At 38.1% G+C, this 19775-nt stretch overlaps 1 protein-coding gene across 1 annotated transcript; it reads left to right on the top strand.

The window, feature by feature from the left end:
• Positions 1-4256: 4256 nt before the first annotated feature.
• LOC146308123 (uncharacterized) lies at positions 4257-9848 on the top strand. The gene is made up of 5 exons (XM_084746481.1): positions 4257-4589; positions 5952-6126; positions 6232-6327; positions 6846-6911; positions 8071-9848. The coding sequence occupies exons 1-5, from the start codon at positions 4353-4355 to the stop codon at positions 9369-9371; spliced, it is 1875 nt and encodes a 624-aa protein (XP_084602607.1). The 5' UTR covers positions 4257-4352; the 3' UTR covers positions 9372-9848.
• The last annotated feature ends 9927 nt before the right edge of the window (positions 9849-19775 follow it).

Here is a 19775-nt window from a genome sequence, read left to right as displayed (position 1 = left end):
ATGTTGATATGAGTGTCTTCTTTATCTATCCTCTGTTTTCTCTTATATTCACTTTTTCAGCTTTTAAATTATGGCTGCTGGTTACCAAAAAAAAAAAAAACTGAAGAAGAAAAAACTTGCTGTTTGTAAATGTTTTAAATGTAAATCCAAACTATGAAAATCTGGAGCGTACAAGAGAGCAGTGATTCTGAACTAGAGGTACTAAAATACAGTAAATATTCACACAACTGTGTTTAGGAAAATAAACTCAAAAGTTGTGAGGTTTATTTTTTATTCACTGTCACTATGAGGAGTTTTAACTGGTTGTCACACAGTCTTGATTTAATACTGATGCCTCTATATGACCTGCATAAACAAACAAGACCAGCAGTGAGAGGATTTGCTATTTCTATATAGTTATGCTTCATGCCTCCTTGAAATGAGATGAAATGATTTATGGCATGAACTCCGGAAGAGCCTGTTTAAATTTTCCCAGGAAGAGTTACAGCGAGTATAGAACATGTTAAAAAAAAAAAAAAAAGCAGGACAAGATTTTTCTTTAGATAATCTTATTTTGTGGTTATGGATTGAAAGCACTGCCACTTTTGTCCACAGGGGCCTCCAAAATCAGCACAATATGAAAGTTCCTTAAAGCTGCTTTAACAACCAACATGTCTCAGTTTCCAGTTTAACAGACGCAAAGGTCAAAAAACTGAAAAACAAAAACTAAGCCTTGGTCTAAAAACTAAACTAAAAATACATATAAGTAGGCCGGGGACACTTCCAGGATCAATATTTCTTATATGATCAATAAATATTGTAACATTTGGAACTTTTATATAATTAGTGTTGAATGACTATTAATTTAGTCAATGTAAATAAATAAAGTACATTAAATTAATTAATAAATTCAGTAAAACACATCTGAAACACAATGAGTTTGTGTGCAACACATCTGTGTTCTCTCAGTGAAAAATTTCAGATAAACCTTGAGATTGTTAACCAACAAAATCCACATTTTAGCCATGAAAGGCTCTTTTCTTTCCTCTGTCTGCCACATGCACAATTTTTTCTTGGAGAAGAAGAGATTTTGCACAGTCTACATGTTTATCAGATGTTTATCTGAGGTTTTGCAACTTCTCACCCTCTCTTGTGCAGAATTATAGACAAGGAGCAACGCTGCCAGCTGAAGTCAACGCTGAGAAGTTAATTTAAGTCTTCCATTTTAACAATAAGATTATGTTCAATGGAACACTGTGTTTACATTCCCTAAGGACTGATGTGAAGAGATGAGATCATATCACAATATAACATAAAGTTCAGACTGTTTGATGTTTAGTTCCCTGCAAGCAATTACAATAAAGGAAATGTGTTTTGCATGGAAATTAAATTCCTGCCCTGTTTTGTTTAATGTGCAGAATTCGACACTCTCATCGGCTCTGAATGGAACCACCAGAGGGCCACATGTGCAGTCTCTTGACCACGGTCTTGACATTAGTCCGAGGAAACATCTGGCCTCCCTCTTGTGCCTCCTGAGCTGACAGCAGTTCGATCAAACACACTGGCTCAGTTCAGCAGGAACAGGAGTCTAGTCAACACACAACCATGTGTCACCAACACGAAGCTTTTCTATAAGTTAAGGAGACATTACATTAGGTAACAGAGATTATTTGTTGTTATTGTAAGTCCCAAATGTTTTCTGGGCCATTTAACCAAATCAGTGCTACTGACATGTAACTTTTCAAAATAAAACTTCATCTAACTGTATCTAATGGCACATGTTTAACTATTAAAAATGTGTAATGGTTAATTTCAGGACATTTTATTTTTTCTTTACGAGGTCTCTGAATGAGGATCATGCATTTTTTGTAACAGGACTGAAAGTAACAGGAGTTCTTAGCGTAGCATTAGCAAATACATGAAATGTAGCCACATGGCATCAGTGCTAATAGCGTGAGATGACTTAGCACCTTGAAGTAGTTTACCAAAACTTTATATAAAAAACACATAACATCTAAGAAATAATTAAGATAACAGGACTGAATGTTGAGATTGACATTTTCAGTCATAAGTAAAATATGATCAAAAATATTGAAAATAAAGAAACGTATTTACTTTTTAGTCTTCTCATGGCCTTCAGGAGACTCAGATGGGTGAGAGTGACCAGTCCAGGTACTTTGCTCCTGTGTCATGACCCCACCATATTTTTGGGTGAAAATAGCCACTCTAATCTGACAGACAGTCAATACGAATTCCAAGGTCTTTTTCAGTTGAAAATGCATAAAATGAGAAAACCATATCACTGTTTAGCTATCAGGAGCCAAATCCTCTGGCCAGTCAGGTGAACAGTTGTAATGTATTTAAATGTCTGAAGCCTTGCTCTAAAAAAATAACTAAAAAATACTTATAAGTAGGTTAGGAACAGTATTTTTTGTATGAGTATTAACTATATAATAAATATGACTTCCACTTTGCTATTATTTCAATCAATATAAATAAATAAATTAAGTACATTAAGTTAGATAAATAAATTCAATAAAACACATCTGGAACATAATGGGCAACACATCTGTGTTCTCTCAATGGAAACTTTTGGATAAACTTTGAGGTTGTCGACCAACAAAATCCACATTTTACCCATGAAAGGCTCTTTTCTTTCCTCTGTCTGCCACATGCACCTTTTTTTCTTGAAGAGGAAGAGATTTTGCACAGTCTACATGTTTATCAGATGTTTATTTGAGGTTTTGTAACTTCTCGCCCTTTGTTGTGCAGAATGACAGACAATGAGCAACGCTGCCAGGTGAAGTCATCCCTGAGAGGTTAATTTAGGTCTTATAGTTTATCAGTAAGATTATATTCAGTGGGAAATTGTGTTTACTTCTCTTTAGGACTGATGTTAACAGATCAGATAATATCATGATATAAAATGAAGGTCAAACTAATGTTTAGTTACCTGCAAGTGATTACAGTACAGGAAATATTAAGTTCAGCCACACAGTTTTGCTCCAAGGTAAAGTGTAGCGCTAAAGAGTCAGGACAGACTGAAATCCAAGTTCTGGAAGATCTCAGTTGAACTTTAATTATATATTATATATATGTCCTGAGTGGTACAGCCCCTCTATCTTTGTAATCCTGGGTTTTCAGTGCTCTCTAGTGGTTACAGTGAGAAACTACAAACAGACATTAATATTAACAGCTGTGTTACAGTAGGAGTTTTCTGGTCAGAGTGTGGTGTCATCTGTTAGCAGTGTACAATATACCTTTTTCACAGAAGCCATATTGATATGACATAGTAGACTAAACACAGGTGTTAACAATGATGCTAATTAAGGTCAGTTCAATTTGGTGTAACTGAACCTTTCCAGTGAGCCAACATACCCAATACCAGTGCCCTGAATGGAACCAAACCATAATTAGTATCAACTAACTACACTACACTATTATTTCATGACATGAAAAAGACAAAATGTGGCCCGGGGGCAAAATGCAGCCCCCTGAAAACATTTATGTGGCCCACAAGGCCATCATGGAAATACCAAAAAATTCAACATCTAGCAAAGACAATAGCATTTTGCTTACCACTAAATGCTTATGAGACCTTTATTTTGAAAGGGGTGAGTGCTATGTTAATTAAACTGTAACTTAATTCACTCAGTACTGTACATCCATGTTGTCTGTGTTGCAAACCTGTAAAACATCAAGGTTTGGACACTGCCAACAAAATATTAGACCACAATTCATCATATAGCAATTCAGACAGAGTGACCAACAGTAGAGGTGCTCTATGCAGAACACTTATTATTAGAGTTTTGGCCATTATTAGGATCTTATATGATTAGTATCTGTCCTACAGCAGCCTGATCAGTTTCTCATGTGGCCTTCCATGAAAAATAACTACCAACCCCTGCTCTAAGTCGTTATAATGTGAAACATTATCAGAATATTGAGTATTATTATTAGTATTTCAAAATAATGAGAACCTTTCTGAAAATTATGTGAAACTTTAATTTTTATAATTATTTTGATAATGTTTGTGATTATTTTGAGATACTAACCTATTACTTAGAAAAAGAAAAATACATAATTTTAATATATAGTCATTATTTTAAGAAAATTTCTCATTATTTTGAGAAAGTGACTGATTTTTTCGAGGAAGATTCTCATTGGCATGAATGGACTTCCAAAAGACTCGAATGGTGTATTTGTTATGACCGCTCTCTGTCCTAGAGGGCACACGTCTTCCCAAAATGCATCTTGTCTGCCGTAAATCACGAAGGAGAAGAAGAAAGAGAACAACATGACAGTTTGACAACTTATTTAGTGGAGTAGAGAGTGTGAATAACTATAATAGGACCGTCAGGTTACTCACCGGCATGTTGAGTCTGGAGGCTTTAGAGAGTCAGATATGTGCTGTAATGGAGGGTGTGGTGACAGCGGCGGTGACGGAGCTCAGCTCGCTGCTGGAGAGGAGCTCGGCTAACGTTGATAACACTATGGCCACTCAGCAGCAGCGCTCTGCTGGGGCTTCACTCACGTCTGTTAAAAACGAAGAGGAGGAGAGCGAAGTTACTCCACAGGACGACAGACAGCAGCTTCATGAGGCTATAACGGTAACACACACACACACACACACACATACACACACACCGTGAATGGGCATTTAAGCTAGCTACATAAAACAAAAAAACGCGTCATTTCAACTAAGTTCCCTTAGTTTGACGTTTAACAGTACTATAAACTACACTACCCATCATACTTATCGGTTGTTGCCACGGAGAGGACGCCAGCGCGAGTCAGCACGAAATATTTTTTGGTGTTACTGGAGTTTATGGTCTTGTTGCTTTGGTGTTGTTCAGCAACAACAACAACAAACAAACAAACAAAAAAACCCCCCAAAACATAAATTTGTTTGTTATTGCCAGCAACTGTTGACTCACAGCTGCGTCCTGACAATTAATAACATGATGACGTGTTTTGACTTGAATACAAGCTGAATAAAAGGGCAACATTTAATATGAAGACTATCTATAGTCCATTATAGGGGCATTCATCATGTAGCATGATGCATTTAGAGTTGCGATAATTATTTGATTAATCAATTATTAATAGATGAAAAACAATCACCAACTATTTTAATAATTGATTAATCCGTTTGAGTATTTTTTAAAAGAAAAAAGTCAAAAATCTCTCAGCTTCTTTCAGCTCCTTAAATGTGAATATTTTCTGGGTTCCTTATTCCTCAATGACAGTAAAGTGAATATCGTTGGGTTGTGGACGAAACAAAACGTTTGATGATGTCATGGTCTCAATTTTCTGACATTTTATAAGCAACAATTAATTGATTAATTGAGAACATAATCAACTGATTAATCTATAATTATGAAAATAGTTGCAGCCCTATGTGATTATTATTGACATTTATCAATGCTCTCTACAAAGAAGTATACCCACCAGGTGCACTTCTTCATTTAAAAGTAAAGCATATTGTGTTTGAATTTTTGTAATCCTAATTTCTTAATCCTGTAATCCTTTTTTTGTAAGGTGGCTTACAATATTAAGAGTGAGATTTTATTCTAACCAGAACAAGTTGCCTTGGTTTTTAATCAATTATACATATAAACCCTGCTGTGAAATCAGAAATTTAGGCCACAACAATCCTGTAAAATCCTGGAGGGACTGATTATTCAGTAGTTATTTTGTTACAGGTACTGAAAAGAACAGGTTTGTCATTGTTATTAACATTTATCAATGCTCTGTGCACTTTAACTTAAAAATTTTGTGCTGTTTTGACTGAATTTGAGCTTGAGATTAATTTAATAGCTGACAATTAATCAAATGATGGTTGCAGCTCTAAACAATAATGCAGAGAATGAATCTCTAAAATGTAGATAAGGAGCCTTCCCTCACATTTGAGATACTGAAACTAACCACTCTTTTTGCTCTTCATTCTCTCCTAACTCATGCTTTCACAGAGTCAGTTTGCATCCCTCATGGAAGAGTGGGCCAAAGGCGCAGTAGAGAAACTATTGATGATGTTGAAAGTGTCCATGTGTGAAGCTGAGGACGGTCCTGCTGCAGAGCAGAGGGCTGGACAGAGTGACGAGACGAAAAAAACGAGTGTGAAGCCGAAAACAGGACGAGTGGCAAGTCAGTTAACGACTTGATTGACTGTGGAGGGGTATTTTATGTGCACACACTGGCATTTTTGTGTATATTGAACAAGGTTTTATGTTCTTGTTGTTAAATTTACAGAATCAGTGTCCAGGAGCTCACGTCAGAAGAGAAAGAAAATTGAAGGAGGACTCAAACAAGCAACAACAAAGGAGAATAACCTTATGTTTTACCAAAGTATGTAGCCTGCTCATATTATTCCTTTATTAATAGCCATGTGAAACCAGAAAATTCAGGCTTCTCACTTACTTACTGTCTTCACCAAGCATTCTGCCAAAGCACATGTCCACATTTATAATGACAGTAATAATGACATTGTAAAACAATATTTTATCCTTGGACCAATTTCCATGGCAGAGATATACCTTCCTTCTGGATTGCTCTTTGTTTGATCAGTTAAGTGGACAGATGTCCTGCCTAGTGGTTGCTCTGATTGGACAAACTCGGGCTCTGTGAAGCACACCATGTATCTGAACAATCCACTGTGGCTGACAGGGATGCACAACTTTGTCAGCATTACTGTCTATCTGCAGGAGACTGCTGAAATTGGCAGGGGTTGTCACTCACGCAGATTCATCCTCTGCATCACTACCTAGTTTTAATTTGTCCCTTGTGGGACAAACCTGAGACAACTTTAAGTCATTATATCCTAATGAGAGATTCACTTAAGTTAATTTTATGTTTTGTGCTTTCAGAGGAACAACATACTGGAGATCAAACAGCAGCAGCAGCAGCTGACTCAGAGTCAGTCATCAAACCTGGTAACTACTGCTAACCAGCAGAACACATACTTCCTGTTTATTTTATTTGAATATTTTTATTCTTTTTTCCATTTTAATCACAAAGTCTCTTGAGATACATAATCCATTTTACAGCAGAGATCTGGAGAAAGAAGCAATGTAGAGTAATTACACATCCATATATCATATATGTTTTATTTCAAACTTCCACATTTTTAATGAAACATGTTTTGAATGTGGTGTATGTATACCTTACATTAATTCAGTGTTTCCAAATGAGGTTTATCAGAACCCCTGCTGAGTTGCATGCATACAGAATAATGGAATTGTTTTTGCCATCTGTAGGTGCTGTTGTTTATAAAGTCACACTGACATATACAAAAGCAAATTGAATTTTGAGGGGGTTTTGATTTCACCTTTCACCTTTTTTTAAACCAGGAAGTGAGACAGGGGTCCTTAGGGGTATATCTAACCCCTTTCATACCTGATTAAATCGTGTGTTTGTAAAAATCTGGTGGAGTTGATGAAAAGTGTATTTTTTGCATGGGGCATGTTTCACATATTTCACATATGTAAATCCTAAAAAAATATTTTACAAATGTGGTGCTATGATTGGTCAAATTCTTCTTCTCCTTTGCTTTTTAGCAGGCTAGATGCTCATTGGTGTATTGCTGCCAGTGTTGTCATAAAAAAGCGAGCTCACAGTTCAGTTGTTTTTGATAGAACTTCCTCTTACCAGAGACACTGGAGTCTAAAAGTGTCTGTGATGACATCTTACTAAATGGTACTCAATATTCATGGTTTTGTATTAAAACGTGAATACTTTCTTGCTGTTAGACTTGGACATTGCACAAATGGTCCAACTTAGAAGGCGTCATCAGCTTTTTCATATTTTAGAATCATGCAAATCATGCCAGCATCCTTTGATGTTAAAACACAGAATGCGTACACAGTCTCAGTTGCATAAAAAAAGTTAAGTCATTGAAGAGAATTTAATTGATTGCAAAGGTTTCTTACTCATTTAACCTAATAAAATGTTTCCATGTCTTAAAAACAATTTTCCCTCATAAGCAAGAAAACCTTGAAATTATATTTGAATTTCTTGTGAGTTTATCTGTGTAGCTGTGGTTATTAGACTTTGTTTCAAGTCCTCTAATGAAGGTTTTTTTTTGTGTTTCAGCTGATGCAGCCTTTCATGAGAGTATCTCCAGACCTCTGTCTGAAGCTGAAGCTGTGTTAACAGAGCCCATCTCAGAGCTGGCCTCTGATGTAAGTGAGGAAGATGTCATCCAGGACACTTCAACCACCACATCCAAGATCAAAAAGAAGAAGACCACAGGGCCATTCAAATGTCCTTCATGTGACAAATCCTTTGCTCTGAAGTGTATGATGGACAGACACTACCTGACTCACTCCAGGCCTCACCTCTGCTCTGAGTGTGGCAAACGTTTTGCTAATCAGCGGGCGCTCAGCGCACATTCGAGACGTCACACCGGAGAGAAGCTTTACAAATGCCCAGACTGTGGGACAGAATTTGCTTACAAGTACACCTTTGAAAGACACATGCGTCAGCACAGCGTGACGAAGCCGAGCACCCACACCTGCGCGCTGTGTGAGAATCACTTCACCGGGCTGTTGGCGCTCCAGCGGCACAGGTGTAGTGCCTTAAAAAAGACGTTTGTGTGCTCGCTTTGCCCGGAGACCTTCGAGTGCAGACAGAGTTTAGCTGATCATGAGAATCTGCACTCAGGAGACAGAGATTTTGTCTGCGAAATGTGCGGCGAGAGCTTCTTCTCGACCTCGTCCTTGGCCACTCACCGGGTGACTCACATGCAGAAGGAAAACTGCTGCGACGTGCTCGGCCTCGGCTGCAGCGACTTAAGCGTCCTCAAAAATCACCTGAGCAAACACACGGGAGAAAAGCTTTTCTCCTGCGAGGTTTGCGGCAAAGGTTGCAGTCACAAGAGCGCCCTGAAGCACCACATGCTGACCCACACGGGAGAGAGGCCGTACATCTGTGAGACCTGCGGCAAACGCTGCGGCCACGCCAGCGCCCTCCAGAACCACATGAGGATCCACACGGGGAAGAAACCGGGGCAGCAGCCCGTCTGCGACACGTGCGGGAAAAAATTCCGCTGCATGGTCAATCTCAAGTATCACATGAGCATCCACACGGGGGAGAAGCCTTACGCCTGCGACCAGTGCGACAAAAAGTTCAGCAACCCCAGCAATCTCAAGTTGCACGCAATGACTCACTCAGGGGAGAAGATGTACGGCTGCAACATCTGCGGCAGGAGGTTCACTCAGGGCAGCAGCCTCAAGTTGCACAGGCGCATCCACACAGGAGAAAAACCCTACCGCTGTGTGGTTTGTGGGAAAGGATTCATACACAGGGTGGAGTTCAAGAAACATCAGAAGAGTCACCTGCCAGATGGAGACGGAGCATCTGAAAACCCTGCAGTGACAAACTCAAACATTTAACTATACAGTCACTTTCTGTATGTTTACATAGTGTACGCTAGAAATCGGGCTTTTGCAATGTTACTATGAATACTGTGAGATGAGGGAATCGTCAAATATTTCTTTCAATCCTGTTTATCCAGAGCTATCGATCCCTTTAAAAGCCCAGTGTGTAAGATTTAGTGGATTTATTAGAAGAATATGGCAGAAATGGAACATAATATAATAATATATGTCAGTGCATGATCACCTGAAAGTAAGAATTGTTATGTTTTATAACCTTAAAATCAGCCTATATATAGTTTATATATATTTTACAGTTTCATATAATGCATTCAACATTCAGTCAATATATGCTGATATGGATCGATATAGCTGTTATAGGCCAATATCAAGTTGATAATATTGGTTGGTCGACATATTGGTTGGGCTCTAGTTTTTACAGTTGCACAGAAAAAAAAACAAACCAAACCATGGCTCTAGATGCGGCCTTTAGCAAGTTTTGCAGCCACTGTAGGTTCTCCTACAAGCTTGAATGGGGAGGGTGAGGTGAGGTGAGGGATATTCTGGTTGCAATCTGTAACTTCACCGCTAGGTGCCACTAAATCCTACACACTGGTCATTTTATATCATTTTATATAAATTCATTAGCTTTCCCAGCAATGGAAACCTTGCACATCTGGTTACATTGTCTGTAAACGGTTTCTCAGTCAAACTTCCAGAAAACTCTTTCTGTGATATAAGATATAAATACATATTTTTCCTTTGGCCTGTAGTGCTATTTATCGTTCTAGATTTTTTGGTGTGAGTTGCAGAGTTTTGGAGATATCAGCCAAAGAGATGTCTGTCTTAGCACTCAGCGTGTGGTGCTCAAAGAAACCAAAAAATACATTTGAAAAATTCATGACCTGGTTATTGAACATAATCTACAGGCCTTGTTGTGAGCAGTTTCATGTGGGAACTATTTTCTCTCTAGTGGATAGAAAGAAAGTAGCTCTAGTAGATTCTACTGCTGAGAGAAACCCACTGATGTTGGGTGATGAGGTCTGGCTCGCAGTTGGCATTTAGTTCATCCCAAAAATGTTGGATGGAGTTGAGGTGCATGGAGGCGTTGTCATGTTGAAACAGGGTCTTCCCCAAACTCCCACAAAGTTGGAAGCACAATTGTTGAAAATATCACCGTATGTTGAAACTAAGGGCCCTACCACATGAAACACCCCCAGACCAGAGCATCTATATACTTTTGGCAGTATAATTTATACCTAGTTAGAAGTTCATGTTGCCCACTCATAACTGCAGACTTGCTTTGTTGTGAAGGTGTTTGGCAACATTTGATCACTTGAAAACTATTATTAATACTTTCTGGTACAGAAAATATCAAAATGAGACATGTTCAAGCAGTGTAGCTCTCCCGTGACAAAAAATCTGCTCAGTATTTTGTGGATTTGTTTATAACTTACCTGCTTCCTACAAAATATTAATAAAATAACCACTGGATTTAATTCGACCCACAAAAAAGTTGTTTAAATGTCTTTAAAGTTTGTTCTTTGCTGTCTTCATTAATAGCTGTTGACTGGGCTGAATTTTTTTGAAAGCTGTGCTCGCTTTAAGTTTAATGTTTGTTTTTTCGCTTGACTGGGTTTACTGGAATCACACAAATTACTTACATGTGCGTAATTTCCTTTGTCATTAAACAAAGGAAGGAGAGGAGGGGGTAGATGAGCTCAATAAAGAAAGCAGCAAACCTAAGCTAATTAACACTATATCGTGCTGAGATCTTGTATTAAAGTCCTGGGCAGACACAGTAACTTAGAACAAGATTGGGGTTTGCAAGCTGCAGTCACAAATATAGTTGAGTTTGTTAAAGTTTTATGAGGAACAACAGCTAAATTTATATTGGATGTATCTCTCAGGCTGTAAATAATCAAATTCAGAGTATGTCTTGACCGTGACTGTCTTTGCACTCAACTGCCATACAGAGCACTGTAAGAGTAAGTAAACAGTAAACTAGTAAACAGTTTGACATTACAGTATCTGTTTAGTCCATCACTGTGTAGTGTTCAGTACTACAGCTGGTTTGAAATGCATTAAAGGTAGACTCCCTGATTCCTGTACAGTTCCCTTAATCTTCAAATTTCTTCCCAGTCTAATGTGGATGTTTATAATCAACACGGTTCACATCTGAACCAAATCTCAAATGTCACCACTGAGCTGAGAGGACATGTTGGGGTTTGGTGCCTGTAAACACTTAATTACACATGCTTATATTTAGCAGAAATACAGCTAGCCTGGCTCTGTTCATAGGTGATAAAACTAGAGCTGCAATGATTACTCAATTATTAAATTCATCTGCAACAGTTTAGATAATCAGCTAATTGGGTTGAGTCATTTTTTTTTAAAGAAAAAAAGTAAAAATTCTCAGATTTGAGCTTCTTAAATGTCAATATTTTTTGTTTTTTTTACTCCTCTCTGACAGTAAACTGAATATCTTTTTTAGCACTATTTCCTGACATTTTAAAACAAACAAACTAGTAATTAATTAATCAAGAAAGTAATTGACAGGAAAATATTGTGCGACATGATGTAAATGTTGAGATTTTTATTCATGGGGCATTCAGTTAGTTATACCATTCATCATTAATCATTTCCACAACTTAAAGAGATTCATCTGAAGCCCTCGCACAACAACAATAATGCTATAATAGATGCAGTGGTGTCACATGACAGGGCATAGGGCACGGCAACACTTTTTTTCCTGGGCTGCCTCATCTCTTTGTTTATAACTTCTGGGAGAAACATGGGATACGTCAGAGACTGAGTAAAGAAGTCAGCGTGCATAACTACATCAGCTATTATGTTTTTTTAAAAGTGAACAAAACAACTCCCATGATCCCGTTCCCTTTAGGACACCATAAAATTACATCTTTTATTATTGTTTTAATGTGATAGAGACCCCCAACTGGAGAATTTACACATTGTGCAGAAATAAAACATTTAAATTAAAATGGGCTGGTACTCACGCAACTGTAGGCCCAGCCTTGCTGCTTCTTTGCTTGTTCTTGGATATTTTCTTATCTAAAACTTGGCAATCAAACTAATCCCCTGCATTAAAAAATATCATGTTTGAAAGGATATCATCAAAAGTATGGAGAAAAGAAGGAAACAATATAATATTTGAAGTATAAGAATATTCTTTGATAGAAATAATTTTTGAGAAAATAAAGCAGAATTCCTCTAACCAGTATGGTAAGTACTCTTGTAAGCACTTACTAGTCTTGACTCATCTGTCAGTTTTTAGGCCCACTTGACCCTTTTATGAGCAAAGTCAATTTCATGAAGTACAAAACTCTTGAGTAATGTCATTCATCCAGCTTTGTAATGATTTGAACCAAGTCTTTCAGGAGAACATCTCATTTCACAGCGTCCCTGAAGTGATCACAAGACAAATCACATTAAAAATGACATAAGACATATTGTATATTATGTTGTAATGAAGAAGACAGGCAGAATGGTCTGGAGCAGCTCATTAGACTTTCCCAAGAATCCTCATTAAAACACCAAAAAATGTATTTTTGATGACGTAACCTCCCCCAGTACCTTCAGCTTTTACATTCTCACATAGTTTCATATTTAATATCTTCATGTAATTGATCACAGTCAAAATTTGCTTTGATCATGAAGGTAAGAATGATACTATCATTCAGTTCCGTCAATCAGACATTGATAATTCATTTTAAATCTAACCAAACTGTAAAACTAACATGGTTTGTGTTAAATTCAACCACTAGATGGAGCTGGAGCATCAACATACATGAAACTGCAGGATTAACATTAAACGCAACACCTGGTGCAATAGGATGAGCCTTACACCATCAACAGGTATGTATACTGACAGACATCCTTTATTTTGTCTTCACAAATCTCTTTTTAAGAAATGTTGAGATTCTACTATATTTTCTAATCAGCTGGTTATAGAAGATTTGAATGGGAGAATGTCAGTTTTAAAATGAGACAAATCATGGGGAAAAAAATCCCTCTTTTCCAAGTTATAATAGGTTCAAGTAAACAGACTCAATAAAAGCAAAATAAGACAGGAAAATGCACAAAAACTGAGACAGCAATTTCTCAAATCAATCAAGACTGATCACTCAAAAATGAAGTTTTTTTTTAAGAACCTTTGAAACTGGATTAGATGTGATCAATAACCATTACCAGCCTCCCTTCGAAACATTACTACATGAAGAAATAAAGTCAGTTTGAGGTCTGTAAAACTGAAGTGAAACCTTTGTCCTCACATGAAAGTGGCTGAGTGAAGAGCTCAGTGTTGCTGGTGGCAGCGCCAGCTGTCTCCCTGTTTGACTCCGTCTCAGGCTGCACTAAGCGGGTCACACACTTCTAATACCAGTTTATTGCGTTTAGTTGAACCTTTAGGCCAGCTGTGCTTTAATGCTGCTAAGAATTCAGTGTTTTTACGGAGATTAAACTCCCACTGACACCGAGGTAAAGTTCCCTTTGCAGGAAGTTTGTTTAAAATAACTCTGACAGACACAAACACACTATTCCTTATTTAACATATTATTAGAATAGTTATAAAAAAGAGAGAAAAAAGAGAAGCTGAGAAAAGTCAGATTGGTTTGTTACAGTGACATTAACTATTGCTGTTTTAATATAAGGCCTATTAATATTTTAAAAAATATAATAAAACCAAGTTCTCCCTTTGATTTTTCATTCAAATGTAGTTTTAGTGTGTATAGAGAATTTTTTGTACAGTTAGACTTCTCAGTAATGATCTGTGATACCAGCTCAATAATCGGACGGTCTGCACTCATGAATGTTTCTTGTTGACAAAACGGCAGGATTTTCATTAAGCGTTGATGACTGTGTGTTGGTATTCCTAATGGTACAAGCAGTTAGCCTAATAGTCATATTAGCAAGAGTTGTTATGTGAAGAAAATCAAAACCATGTTCAAAAACATGAATTTTGCAATAAGGATCATGATTTAACAGCTTCTCGACAAATTTTAATTAGCGAGAATTCATGAAGTGGTGTTTTTTTCCAACGTTGCTGAAATAAATTGATCTTTTTAAATAAACAGCGAAAGCTTAAGCCTTAAAAAAGGAAAAGAAAAAACAAACAAAAAAACAAAAAACAAAAAAAAAGTGCTGGCAGTCTTATGTTATTTAATTGGATACTTTCGTGAGTGGCTGCTTGTGTTAAAGCTGCTATAATCAATATTTTTTATAGTAACAGTGGACTAAATGACCACTTGCATAGGAGAGGGGTCACTGGGAGTGATGAACCCACAGATAATTATCACATAAATCTGCAGTTTCTCTTCACCCTACAGAGCTTTAGAGTCTTTCAGGTAATTGGGCCTGAAACGTTTCTGTTTTGATTCGCTCTGGTTCACACTCTTACAGCGAATTTTGCAGTTGAAACGGGAAGCTGTTTTCCTCAATAAAGCACTAGAGCCACATACTTTCCCAGCACCAAATGGCAGTGAACATATTGAAGCATTTACCTGCTAAAGAGCAAGATATTTCTCTCAGAAGTTGGTGGAGACCAAAAACAGAGCCAAAAGGTGATTTTGTCAAGTGGCCAAACACACAACTCCAAATGTCCCCATGTATGCAAAAAAAACAAAGGCCCAACCAAACAAAAAATTTGCTAAAAAAAATTGCAAAAAATTTATATTTCACCCAGTAAAATACTGCCAAATGTTCGGTGCCTTTACCAAAATGTAGATATCATAGTAATACTCAACCACCACCAAATCTTTAGCACAAATGTATTTAGAGACCTGGGTACATTGTACTGAGAAGGAACCCCACTCATTTGGATTAAAGTTACCTGTTGGGTGCATATGTTAAAAACGGCTTTCAGGCTTCCTTGGGCGTTTGCACATTCGAAAACTTTTCTCACTTGCAACTTGTCAAATATGGCAGGTTTAGGAAACAAACTACTTGGGTTGGTTTAGGAAAAGTTCATGCTTTTGGTTAAAAGACCAAGTGCTGTCACATTTGCCATGGTGTGTAGTGTTTACGTCAGAGCTGACATAAGTGTAATTATATGTAGTTTACCTTAGCTATATAGCTTTATGTAGCATCTCATCATTGTTTATCACAAGCAAAAACACAACTTAACAGCTAACTGCAGAATTTGCACACTATGTGTATCTTTTGAAGATGAATTCTTTGTGGTTTATACAGTCAAATTTTCTTACAGAAGATTTGTCTGACATCTCCTCCTGAGACCAAGACCGGCCTCAAGCGCTACAACACTACATACATAATTTGTGTCAGCTTACATGTGTAACTCATGTCACTTACGTAACGTCTTAAAAAGAGGTCAGTGTAGATTTTGGTTTTACATGGGTTTTATCCCGGGTGAAAGTACTGTGTTTGTTTGACCCATCCATCCACCCCACCTCCTTTAATACGCTTTGTACTACGTCACGTGGCTTTGGCTGTACATTAAAGCGTAACACTAAAGGGACACCTCCAGAAAATACTGCTACAGGGGGGCTACCTATAGCATTACGAAGCATAGCATATATACTTTTCTTTACCAAGCTGCCATATTTGACGTGTTGGGGGTGAGAATGTGGAGGTACTTGAGTCCATAGGGCATGTGCATTACACACTTACTCTAGCTGAGCTAATTGACTTCCTGCTGGCTACCCAAACACATAAATGACATGAAAGCAATTAACTGTTTTTATTGGATTGGATTTTTTTTTTTAATCAGTTATGTGCCATTTTTCTGTTTGTGACTTTCAGAGGCATATTTTCATCATTTTACAGCCTTTACAGATTCTTTGGTATTCAGCACATATAGGAAAAATACTTCTCCAGCAAGTATGTGTCACATCCTGCAATACTAAATGTGAGCACTAAGCCAAAATCACCTCACAGCCCATGCGCTGTAACCGGGGCCCTGATCCCTATAATCGACCGTATTGCACCATTGATCTGTTTGCATACAGACAGAAGTTATTGCTTCAGTTCATTTCAGAAACTGCAGCAGCGTCTATACCTCCAGACGAACCTGCTGCTGCTGCCCGCCAGACTGACCTCCAGCAGCTTTCATTTCTCGTCCACTGTGGCTCCCTGCGCGTTGTCTAACTGTGATTAATGGAAGACAGTTTCAGGGGTCACTACCCTGACGGTCAGCTGGAGCCGTGTGGTGACAGAGTGTCACTGACTGCAGAGTGATGAACAGTGGGGACGGAGAACAGGCAATCAGCATGCAGAGGTGCTTTCCTCCTCATCGTTCGATCCAAGGTCCAGATTTAGTCACACAGGTAATCATACTCTCACTGTCAGGGCTCCTGGACTCTGGGGAGACCTGCCTGCAGAGATCAGTGACGCAAATACTGTTTCTCTTTTAAAGACACACACAAATAAGTATAGCTTTTTTAGTCATTACTTTGTTATTTTACTATTTCAGCTCATTTACTCTCACCTGATCATGGTTTATTACTTTGTCATCAACTCTTTGTACTTCTGAGTTCTTGGATGAATGGATGGATGGATGGATGGATGGATGGATGGATGGATGGATGGATGGATAGACCCTGGTCTGGTTCTGCTTGAAGTTTCTGCCTGATAAAAGAGAGTTTTTCATCACTACTGTCACCAGTTGCTTGCTGGTGGTGGAATTGTTGGGTCTCTGTAAATAACATTATGAACATTATGAGTACAGTCCAACATACCATCTGTTTTGATTTGGCACTACATAAATAAAACCGACTTGACTTGATAATGAAAGAATTAATCGATAATGAGTGGATGGATGAATGGTCTGATGGCTGGCTGGATCTTATATCTGAAGGGTCGTCACAGGCCACAGAACCAGATCAATGTTCGTCACCTGACTGGACATGTGACTGTGTGAGTGTGAGAGCAGAACATGATCAATCAATTCTGGGGCCACAGCTCACTGACATGATGACTCTGACCTTGGACAGACACCATTAATTAAACTTGGTCGAGCTCTTTATCACTCGCTGCCCCCTCCCCTCACGTGAATGTCGGCCCATCAGTCAGCAGCAGCAGCCGGCTGTCAGCAGTGAGCAGGATAATGTGAACGCTCAGCGTGCTTACATCACTGCATTATGCAACATTATCAAACATATGTGGGTCGAGTTGTAAACAGCGGGTCGAGCTCGGAGCTGAACTGGTGACCGTGATGATGTGGACTCACACACATTAAATCAATGCTGAGTCTGCAGGAAGTGAGAGCAATGACAAAGTGTTACAGTTAGATGTCTGAAAACCAGGATGCTGTTCACACAGGGACTTCAGTTTGTGTTGGATGTTAGCCTACGTTCATATTCATATTTTAGTATGTTTGTAGTCTATTATAGTACTTTCTTTGTATTGTGTATTATGTAGATGTTATCTAGACACATTTCTCATTATTTACAGGGTATGCCAAGGCTTCTACTATTTTGTATTGAGCTATTTCAATTTATTTATGTAATTTTATTTATGATACTTGTTGTGCTACTTCTCTACCGATATTGATTTCTTTCTTTTTATTTGTATGTATATAACTGTGTATTTACTGTTCCTGTGCAACGTCTGGATAACCTGCAGCTGTATTTATCGATCATATTATTATAGCCTGTTGCCATATTTTTTCAGGAAAATAAATAAAAACTATAATGAAAAATAAAAATTGCACAAGACAGCTTGTATCAGACACTGAATGAAAAGATATCCAGTATTAATAGACTTATTAATAGATTAGGATCAAGAGAAAAACTAAACAAAAACCTACTTTCAAAAGAGCACTGTTAGTACGTCTCTCTGGCTCAGTGGCCCCCTAACCCCCTTGGACTGCTGGGTTGTGACTTGGTAAACTCATGCTGTAATCCATCTATGTATCTTAATAAAAAAAAAAAAAACCTCACAAAATGTCTCCGTACTGCTCGTGTGGTGTAATCCAAGAGTCTGTAAACTGGGACATAAAATTTGACTTTAGCCTAAATGTAAGCTATAGCCTCTCAGACCTGATCCTGAAGCGGGTACACAAGCTCTCGCCCAAGCAGCGCGACACGAGATATACGAGATCCCACGATACCTTCAAATCTGTGCCTACATGCTACCTGGAAGCGACTCAGACAACAGAGAGAGATCTGCTCAAAAATAGTGACTTCTTAGGCGCAGAGTATGTCAGAGGACTTCGATATAGAAAAGGAACATCATTTTGCTGCAGCTGCGCTGCTTGGATGAGAGCCTGTGTACCTGCTTCAGGTGTGTGCATGCGGATCAGGTCTGAGAGGCTACAGTTAACATTTAGGCTAAAAACATGGTGTAAATGGCGTCTTTTTGGGTCAAATTTTAATGTGGCACCTTACGGATACCTGAACAGTATGGAGACATTTTGTATTTTTTGGGGTTCTTTTTTTACATTTTAAAACTGGTCACCATTCACTTCAATTGTACTGGATGTGGCTGCAACGCTGTTTTCCGCTGAAGCTCCGGAAGTGTTTTGTGAACTGGAGATCTCACATCAGCACAGATGTGAGTAGATATTCAGTGAAATTTCATTTTTGGGTGAACTATCGCTTTAAACTGTAAAATATCCAGTCTTCATTGTATATCTTTGTCACAAGTGCTTGATAACCACATTTAAAAGATCACTGCAAAAATGTGTGTTTCTGTATATATTCTACATAGTGTATATTATATTTGGTGTAGGGAAAATCAATATTAGATTTTTTTTTTACTCCCTAATATCAGAATTGACTTTGGCCCCCACTAATCCAGTATTGATCAAGGCCTACAAAAGAGTTAGCCACAAACTCCAGCTGTCAGATGTAGTTTACAGTGGACTTAGAATATTTCCCTCTGAGATGTAATTGAGGTGAAGGAGGAAAATCTCCCAAAATGGAAATATTACAGTACATACACATCTAAACTGTACCTTCCGTCTGTAAAAATACACATCACCACAATAGATAATCTCAAATAAGAATAGTTATTTTGTTGATAAAATGTGTGACCATTTGCTTTACTGTCACTAGAAACAGAGGCTGAGCTAACTTCTGCAATATTTAATCACCACCCTGCCACAGTAAAACTAATAACAACTGACTATTGGTGATGAAGCCGTCCAGAATCAATGCTTTTATGGCAAATGTGCAGCAGCAGCAAATGATGCATTAATTTTTCCTTGGAGTCCTCTTGATGAAAGGAGGGTTCATTTTATTGACTGACAGGGAAAGGTCAGAGTGGGGGAACGCCACCCCCGGGCCTTTAAAGACGGAGTGATATTTCGTGTGAAGAAATCAAAACAAGGCCTCTAAATGGAGCCAATGGGGAACGGGGACCCAGCTGCACTATTGACAGGAGAAGAAGAAGAAGAAGAAAAAAAAATGAAGGAGTGCACTCAGAGACAAGAGCCACAGAGGGATC

This window comes from Lutjanus erythropterus, chromosome 20 (genome assembly GCF_056507025.1).
Source record: "Lutjanus erythropterus isolate fLutEry1 chromosome 20, fLutEry1.hap2, whole genome shotgun sequence".
NCBI lineage: Eukaryota > Metazoa > Chordata > Actinopteri > Lutjaniformes > Lutjanidae > Lutjanus > Lutjanus erythropterus.
The sequence above is the reverse complement of the archived record's forward strand: the minus strand, read 5'-3'. Positions and strand labels throughout refer to the sequence as shown.

Coding starts and splice junctions, on each gene's coding strand:
- LOC146308123 (XM_084746481.1), top strand. CDS start 4,353: ATGTTGAGTCTGGAGGCTTTAGAGAGTCAGATATGTGCTGTAATGGAG. Junction 4,590..5,951: donor AGCTTCATGAGGCTATAACG/GTAACACACACA, acceptor ATGCTTTCACAG/AGTCAGTTTGCATCCCTCAT. Junction 6,328..6,845: donor TAACCTTATGTTTTACCAAA/GTATGTAGCCTG, acceptor TTGTGCTTTCAG/AGGAACAACATACTGGAGAT.